Genomic DNA, 9,703 nt, shown 5'->3' with positions numbered 1-9,703 from the left:
ATGCAAGCATGTGGTGCGGACGTATACGCCTTGCATGCACGCACGCACGCATGCTCGAATGCCAATGTATCCTACCTGGCCATCAGCCCAGGTGAGCGCGCACCCGTTAGTCTACTCTCTTGCGTTTCCAGTCTGTTCCCTATCTTTATTTCTCTCTCTCTCTCTCGGCTCCCCTCCCATTACCACCCTAACCCATCCAACCCTCCTCGCTCCTCCCACCCCATTAGGTATGTCAGGTGTGTTGTGTATGTGCGTGAGTGAGTGTACACGCGTGCCCAGTGGCCGCTAGGCTAGTGATTGCACAAATCCTAACTGTCTACGGCTCTGTCTCCCTCTCCCGCACACACACACACACACACACACACGGATTACCGTTGCCCACCTCAACCACTTTGCCCAAGACCGCTGCAATTACACTCCGCTAGTGCTGTCACACACAAGTCCAGCTCCGCATTTGTCTCCTTTGAGTGAAGGCAAATACTATGGATGTTTAAAGCTGGGACCTATCGAAGTGGATATTGTCATCCGCATTGAGGTTCGTATCGTCTCTCCACCTTATTTGTTAAGCATTCACTAAATTTAAAGCTAAGTTAGACAAAGTCAAATATCTGCTCGTAAACTTGATTTTGATTGGCTACCTGTACAAAAAATCCATATGACAACGTACAATCGGCCAATCAAAACAAAGTATATTTGGATGCCAAATTTCTATCACCTTTATTTTTTATTTTTAAATAGTTAGGATAATTGTCCAAACTAAGTAATAGTTTTTGCGCTTCTAGAAAATCAGAAAATTTTATGAAAAAGTTGCCATGCACCCTGAAAAAAAGCTACACAAGAAAAATTTTTGCAATTTATGCGTAAATAACTGATGTTAATATTCCTAGGAGTGATTTAGATGATAAGGGAAATCAACTGATCACATCACTGAGCCAGTCGACTTAACTTGATCAGTAAGCTTCCACACTTCCCTAGATCCAAGAAGACCAAATACGTATTAAGTTGCAAAATATGCACCATTTCCATACTTTTTACTACTTTTTTTTTCGGAAAATTTCAACATTGAACACAAGTTTGCCTTCAGCAGTGAGTGCTAAAGAAAGCTCCTTGAATGGAGCGTTTCCGGAACAGAGAATTCCCCCAACCAATCAGCTGGACGCAAAACACTGCGGAATCGATACTGTCATACTCATTAGGGGTGCTTTGTCATTTCATTGTCAAAGTTGGCGAAAAGCCAACTGAATGGATGGGATCTACTACCCGGAAGAATGGAAAGGAGGGGAAAAGATCTTGGAGGGAATAACTATGTCGTTGAATAAATCAATTGCGTTTTAATTCTGAATGCACTTTCGAGTTGGTTTTCGCCTATCCTATTTCCTCTTGTAGCCTACGAAAAAATAAAATGACGCAGAGCCTACAATTTACTAGGATTTGTGAAACGGAATGAATTATTACTGCACTGCATTTAAGACACAGACTTAAAAGTAAGCAGATGTCTACAAGCTGCTTTTAGCACCTTAAACAGTCATGATGAGGTGGAAAAACTATCCCCTCCTGACAGCCATAAACATGAGATTCATATTTAAGTAAAGCGAAAGTCACTTCTGAAACCTGTCACATTACAGTAGGGAAACTCATCGCTCCATACATGTTGTCCGCATTCAATATTTTAAGTGAATACTGCACATCGAGTCATCAGTTCTTTCGAGCAAGCACAACCATACAATTTGAGTTGTGACAGTTACTTCCAAAATTTACACATTTTGTTGGTCTTTCGACATACCATGGAGACTAAACCGAGGAGACCTTTCATTAGCGCTCAGAAGCAAATATGTGGTGCATAGAAGGAGAAAAATAAACAAAATAAGCGTATTGTAAAGTCCAGTAAATGATACTGGGGGCAAGTCAATTTTATCGTTAGTTTAACTAACCAAAAGAGGCAATGATGAAATTTTGCACTTAAGTACGAGTGAAGAGAATAAAGTAGCTACGTTATTTCCAAGAGTTGCCAGCAAAAAAGAATAAACTAAATTTTTGTTGTTTTTCAGGTGAATAGATCGTGGTCTAACTATCCAATTTCGTACACTGACACGAGGCAAAAAGTCATTTGGTAGTAAATTTAAGCAAAATGGATGAATTCAATAGAGATATAATTATGCGTGGCAAACATAGGGTTTCTCACTTTGTAGAAGAGGGCATTTTGGATTTTCTAGTAGTCTTTTAGAAGTTATCCCATATTTCATTCTGCTTACTAGTAATCAAGCGTGCCCAAAAAAACAACTGATTAAAGGCTCAATGAAGTTGAATTTTCCAAACTGTCCTTTACAGTTAGAAATAAAGTATTTTAACAATGAATTAGGTAATTTTCAGAAAAACCTACATTTTGTCTTTTATTGTTTATTAATGCACAATTTGGCGAGATCTTACGGTTTTTATCTCTAATTTTGCAACTTATTTCATGAACTACTTTTTATACTCCAAAAAACCCATTAGTCAGTTTTGCTGTTTGCTTTTACACACTTTCATGAACAATCATAACAAAATTCCTTTTTTTTTGACACATTATTTATTTATTGACTTAAAAGTGGGTTGAAGTCCTACTGGTGTTGACCGAAATTGGACAAGCAAACTGGGAATATTTAGGAAATCACTAATGGGAAGCTAAATACTGCATGGGCATGCAAAGTCAGACCACCGCAAGCAGTAATGTGCATCGATTGGCATCATGCTGTCAAGAGGTCAAGGTGATCATCAAGAGACAAGGTTCTACACTTGCTAATACACCAAAGATTACTTCATTGCGTGACAAGACCGTACATATACACACACACACACACGTAGACTGGGTGGGGGCCGGAGGCGAAAAAAGCACCAGAGTAATCTGTTTTGCCTCCTCCATCGTGCTCAAGATGATCCGGTTTCGTGGCCTCTCTCCTCAATAGCCGAAATCTCTAACCGGTTATTTTTCGAAAAAAGTTACTCATATATTTAAGATCGCCTTCAAGTTAAATACCAATTCACCGAATATGTTTGCCGGAACACCTCAAGAGTAATGAATTGTCGGCTTAGGAGCCCACTAAGTTCATACCTCCTGGAGATAAACAGGCAGTAATTTGGCATTAGAAGTCAAAGTTCTTCCATCACTTTTATAGGCTTATTAAATAACGGGAAAGTTTGTTTTTCTCTTTTTTTTTAAATAAATAAACCACATGATTTAATAGTGGATGCAAGAAGAATGCAGCTCCTTAGTCCCAACTAAAGTTGGCCACAGCTGACTTTAGAACTGCTGAATAATTTAAACTTTACGCTGAGCTGATTCTGTCTCTCGTCCATACCTATTAATGGCATTAGTAAATGAAAACGGCTAAGTTAATGAGTAATCTGCAGAGATTTATACACCCTATGGGAAGAAATTTATTTATTCCCTAAAATAATTCATCTTACATGAGTTATTACTATTACTTTTCACTTACAGCCTGGGTAGGACAAATGAACTTGAGTTGACCTTGTCATAAAGCTAATTAAGCCCTATTGCAAAAGTGTATAAGGAGGGGGGCGGGGGGAGGCTGATAGCGGGTTCAAGTGATTTCCTTCTACGTCACCATTAAGTAGGTGATCAATTGACGCCACTTGTGTCGACGACTGTTTGAAGAAGTGTACAAAGGCGGGAACTTTTATTGGGATAAAATGTGTCAAAGGCAGTATATTTTTTGGCAAGAGTTGAAAAGTTATGCGTTCAATCGGTTTTTGCACTTTCTGGGGTATTTGCAGCCAGCTATGCTCCGAAGAGAAGTGAATGCGTAATTACAGTAGTGCAGCTGAAAATGTGGTTTTCTTTTTCCCTCTTCTTTCTTTTTAAATCATAAGAATTACTGCATTACAGTATCTCTATCCACATTAATCCATGTAACTCATTTTTTCTTGGCTTACCTGAAGATTTAATTTAGCCCTACTTGTCTGGCTGAGTGGAACGCTTTCTCACAGCCCAAAGGAGTACTTTGATCTCAAACTTGACTAAAATACACTAGCAGATTCAAGGGATAATGAAAAGACTATGAATCACCCACGCACACCCTACTGTACCCCCCCTCCCACTGTCGTTTCGGATCATTTTCCTCCTTCTCATTAGGGCTTTTATTACAAAAAAGGAGGCGAACTTTAAGAGATGAAAGTTTTCTTTCTAATCTGTGTTGCACTAGTTATTACATTCCCTGTTGGCCAAATAAGGTCAACTTTTACCGATAGGTTTACATGAGAGGCGAGATTCCGACCTCAGCTGCATATTTAATGGCTAAAGGCAAGCAGACAGGCCATTCATAGTCTAAATTACAGCTCTAGAGATGCCTAGCCATGTTAATGAAAGAAATCTTTTGTTAAAAAACATCTAATTAAAGTAACTTATTTTAATTTCAAGGGCATTGAGCACTAATGGGTTACCTCTTTCCCTTAGGCATTTAAACTAATCTACGTTAATTACCCTGTTTGTTTTAGGGTTAGAATACAACAAAATTTGAACGTTTTGACGCTTTAATCTTATACATATCCATTAAAAATAAGCTAATAGCACTGTTCCTCAGTTTTCACAAAGATGGAGTCTCCAGCCTCCCCTACTTCCCTTCGCATCTCGATTGAAGCGACTGTAACGGGCAAGGTTAGGTCCCCTTATCAAAGCTCTGATTGTGTATGTCCTGGGTGCTTTCATGGTACCATATGTTCTGTTTTTATGCCAAGCCAGTTCTGTCAACAAAGATTAAATGACTAGCAGCAACGATTACTTAACGACCAAAAAAGGAATCATATTCGTGGATTCAGGACCTTATTTGCTTTGAAAAAAGGTATTTTTCACAGCGCTAAAGTAAAAGTTACTCGTATAAAACCCCAATATTGAAATCCATCGTTTGCTTGTGTGAAGTTAATGAAGGAAACAAAAAAAAAACCGGTCACAAGGACGCACCAGAGAAAAAGCACCCCTACCCCAGCTAAATGAAGGTCATCGCAGTGACCTCTGACCACTGGAATACGTTAATTTAAACAAGGCTAGGCAAAGTGAAATTACTACCTGGAATAAACTAATTTTAAAATCACATATTATCATTTAATTTGAACACAGGGGAGCTGTTTTTCCTGTCCAATTAATTTGGATACAAATGGGTAATATTTTTCTTCATAGAAAGAGATAAATTACGAATATCGCGTACGAACATCATCGGTTTTGTACCAGTTCAAATAGCGTCTTCCGACTGCATTAGGTTTCTTCAGAGTTTTAAGCTTTTATTTGAAATGACAGCCTATAATATTCAGGTGCACTTTTGATAAAAAAGGCATGTAAAGGGACTCCATTGCTTCAGTTATATCAATGAGCACGAATTTATTTTAGACCGCGCTAAAGAAAATTTGTCTTCTTGTACTAGGCAGAAGTTTAAAACTTTACACAAAAGAATACAGAAAGATGAACGAATGAATGAAAGAGCAGCTAGCTCCCCACTTGTCACTTTAAAGAAACCTGTAGGAAACTAACAGACCATCCATTCCTTTTTGTTTCCAGTTCGTTTGAGATGCAAGTCAGTGGCAGCACTAGGCAAGAAAAGGACTGGTCAGCCTTCATCCCAAACGGCGGGTTCGGTGTCAAGCGACCGCCCCGACTGATTGGTTTGGGTCCAAGTCCTACGGCAGTGAATTTCTTGCAAGAAGAGTTGGGTCACAACCCAACACCCGAAACCATCAATTCCTCCTTCTTCAATCGACATCCTCAACTTTCCAAATTTTCCACTCATGGGGGAAAAGGACCTTCGCATGCTGAGCTGAGGAGCGATTTCGAGATGAGAGAGTTAATGAGTTTGAGTACGGTGATAAGCAAGTCTTTTTAAGTCGAGGGCATATGTTTATGTGAAAATCATGTAGTTTGAAGGTTACACAAGACAAAAGCGTAGGTGACAACAAAATGAACTAGATAAGGAAAATTACAATTTTTGTTAGGCATTCCTTCCAAATTGCCAACTTTTAACAAAAGAGCAAAATAAACCCACAAGCAATCTCAATATCCACTGCTCAATTAAAAGTAGGAAATTGTGTTTGTGTTTTTTTTTTTAAAAAACGTCGTAGAATGTGGAACACTAAGCCTACCAATTTACCGTTACTGCCATTTGGTCATACCGCGTTGGCATAGCGACTGAGACAATATAAAACAGCTTCTTTGGTTTTAGTTTGCGAGATTTGTCTTTCCAGCGCTGTTGCTTTTAACCGAGGGCTATAACTGGGCTTGTACGCACGTATTGTGACGCTTTCTGTCTATTTTATCCATGGTGATGTGTATTACTGCTAACTAAGACAAGCGGTTTAGACCTCAACTTCAAGAATTAATTGAAAACGAGGTGATTTCCAAGCCGAAAACTTGCCTTTTGCATTTTGTTTCATAGGTTACTAAAGCAAAAGGATTCTCTACTAATTTGCATAACTTTTGGCCACTAGTGAGTGTCTACATAGGAAAAATCAACATATATAAGTGGACATGCTTTTGTCTACTCTGATGTTATCTTATGCGGTGTGCGTTGGCATCAGTTATTGTCAAGTCGGGATAGGATTGTTGGAATTCTCTATTTAAGACACCTCTAGCATTGAGCGTTTTTGTTTGTTTTTTATTAGATCTATAAGGTGTCGTATTTAAGTAGTATGAAACTTAACATAGCAGTTATGGTTTTACCAGTACCATCATCATCTGATACAATCGTTGGAGAAAAATAGTCACATCGAGATAAAGCAATGTAATTAATAACTTTTTAATCCTCCACTACTTAATAACTTTGTTTGATTAACTTCTGAGTCCCACATAAATACAGGGGAAGAAAGAGTTAAATACGTCTGGTGTCTTCCAGGCATGTCTGACTTAGCCTCCTCAAATGTCTCCTCTTATCCTCACAGCTTTCCACGCACTTATTTTAGAAGTTAAATTAAATTCTTCTTTTAGAAAAATTAATCTAGACATAAGGAGGAAACATTTCTTAAGTTGGCAGAGCCCAAGACATGGTCTGAGGCTTAGGAAAGTCCTAGGAGTAAATTTCATGTACAGTGACAGGTAATACCAACCATTTTTTGCACATTATTTTTTGAGAAAGATTAAAATACGGAAAACAAGAATTTATCAGTGGAAGGAGGGATTTTGCACTGATAAAGCGTTTGCCTTTAAGAGAAAAACAGCCCCTCCGTAGACACACTCGTTTCTATTTAACCTTTACTTTCTACCCGTCGATTCTACTACGTATGCGTCCATGAAATTGTCTAATGTTAGGGAAAGATGACAACTAATACTTGAAGAAATGTCGTAGAGAGGGTACAGGAAGGATGGAGATGTGGTACATCTTCAGCAGATCAGTTTTGCGAAAGATGTACCTTCACGATCTGGTGTTGCCATTTAGGAGTGAGAATTGCTTAGTTTGAGGTGTTCTTACAGAGAAGAAGTTTTCCTTTCACACCTTTCAGTTGCATCGAGTTGATGCTGGGATTGCAGACGCAGTTATTGTTTATCCCACGGGAAGGGGACAATTGTGTCTGAGGTACACCATACCCACCCACTTACCCATTTGCAATGGAAGCATACTCCTGGGCAAATGAAGTGATGGGTGCCTTGGAGGCATTAGGTGGGTAGTGAATGAATCTTTTGAGATAAACAAGGATAAGAATATGCGACTTACTTCTCATCACAAGTCCCACATTCAAAAAACAAATAATGTCTCTAAAACAGCACATGCCTAGTGGGTATGAAACAAAGAAAACGGAGGAAAACATGTTTTTGGTCTTTGAAGCATGGCTTCCACGATTTCACCTTTCAACTTGATGCCAACATTCATGGGTTGTTGCTTCATCACCTATGCCTGAAACTTGTTCCTGACACCTTCATAATCAGGAATTAAAGGGATTTTATCCTGACTTTGAGTAAATCGTTCCAAGAACCGCATAGGAGAGAACTTTCAACATCCATAGTGGTGTAATCCAAGTTCTTCTTTGTGTCCAAAAGCAGGATCCCCAATGGTAGAGGCTGGAGATTTTGGATGTTCACCACCAAAGGACAGTCAAGAAGGTAGGGCAATCCGAGCCCTAGCTGACCTCTTCATGTGCCCTGCAACCACCTTTCCTCTGAGTGTTGGTCTTTTCTACGACACCGTCAGCACTGCAAATGCGTCAAACCATCAGAGCTCTTCCCTCAAGCAGCTAGAAGGTGAAGTGCTGTAGATTTTCCTCCATTCACCTATTTTGTTCATTTTTGAAAAGCGAAGAGTGTGATGGATTTAGCGACTGCTTTTAGTAAATTAGAAAAAAAAAAGAATCTAACATGACTTCTGGAGCTAAAAAAAAAAGAAGTTTCCAAGAAGGAAAGGAAATGAATCTTTTCCATTTGAATTAACCGAGAGTGCTTGAGTTTTAAAAAATAGACAGTTTACGCTCATTGGGTTTAACAAAGGGGACTCGAAGGGAATTTGAGACGTAAGAGCTTAAAAAACACTGCCAAAACGTAGATACCTTGACAGAGACTGACAGCAATTGTCTAGGTATTGTTTTAACCCTTCATTTTAGAGGACATTCAAATACTTCTTCGCCTCAATACCAAAGCCCTTCCAACATTCAGTGCCGCTTTGGTCCTCGTTCCAGCCATGACTATTTTCTTTGCCGCCTATATGCTGGCAGTCACAGTTAACTTCAAAGTCGGTCTTTCATTGGGAATATTAGGGCTATTCACCCAACTTTTTGTCCTCCGTACGTTCAGACTTTCAATTTTTCCACCTTTCTATCCAAACCCTTTTAGGGAGGACTCAAATAATCAGAGAATACTGTTATTATTTTCCATTTTAAGTTTCTAGGAAAGTAATTTACAGTTGGTTATTTTGTTGCTCAAGAATTCACCATAAAATGGTTGGAAAGTGGGTGAGAGTTACTCTTCCCTCCCTTTGCCTTGCGCCTCCTTCCCTCCTATTTAATGTGCATCTAAGCTCCTTTCAATCATGCCCAACAACTTCAGATGTGTTTGGGGACAAAAGAACCAAGAGCAAGGAAACCATTAGTTCACAGTTTGATTAAACCGCCGCGTTTTCACCCAAACAACGGCCCGGCATGTGCACAGTTGAGTGTGTTTGCCTGAAGTAACCAATCGAAAAGGGCGTGTGGATGTAAAAAGGTCCAGCCAAGAAAAAGAAGAGAGAAAGGCTGAAAATTTGCACCATTCAAACAAAAATATAGGCCTCAATAAACTAATTAACACATACCACCGAGCCTTTTAATCTGAAATTTTTAAGGAAATATTTTTGGGTTCCAAAAAAACTGGGTTTTTATTATGAGAAATCACTCGTAATTTCCATTTTTAAATTACCTTAGTGGCTATCGCAATTGGCAAACAATGCTTTAACCTGAGGATTGCGTGGAATGCCAGCCTCATTCTATCTTCATTTGTGAGACAAGTCAATCTTTTTACCAAATTCTTCTTCTGCTATCCCCGACGGAAATTTAATTCTATGAGTCCTGTGAAGTGAGTCAAATCCAATTATTATGAACATCAATGCTTGCGAGATTGAGTGGTCTTCTACTTAAATCAAAGGGCTTCATTCATGTCTCCTTATAACGGGATAGTAAAATGGGCTAATCGAAAAGTAGTGTAACAGTTTTACTGAGCCAAATTGTTTTAAAGAGATTGTTTTAGCGAATGGAAAGGGCAAAC

At 39.0% G+C, this 9,703-nt stretch overlaps 1 protein-coding gene across 1 annotated transcript; it reads left to right on the top strand. All coding sequences in view use genetic code 11, as the record gives it.

Moving 5' to 3' along the window:
• Positions 1-8,226, top strand: EGR_07005 (hypothetical protein; the record flags this gene model as incomplete). The annotated part of the gene is made up of 3 exons (XM_024496254.1): positions 1-227; positions 5,546-5,841; positions 8,012-8,226. 3 exons carry the CDS (start codon positions 1-3, stop codon positions 8,224-8,226), a joined length of 738 nt encoding a protein of 245 aa, XP_024349281.1.
• Positions 8,227-9,703: the final 1,477 nt, after the last annotated feature.

This window comes from Echinococcus granulosus, assembly GCF_000524195.1.
Source record: "Echinococcus granulosus chromosome Unknown EG_S00068, whole genome shotgun sequence".
Lineage (NCBI taxonomy): Eukaryota > Metazoa > Platyhelminthes > Cestoda > Cyclophyllidea > Taeniidae > Echinococcus > Echinococcus granulosus.
This window is presented reverse-complemented; position numbering and strand designations above follow the sequence as displayed.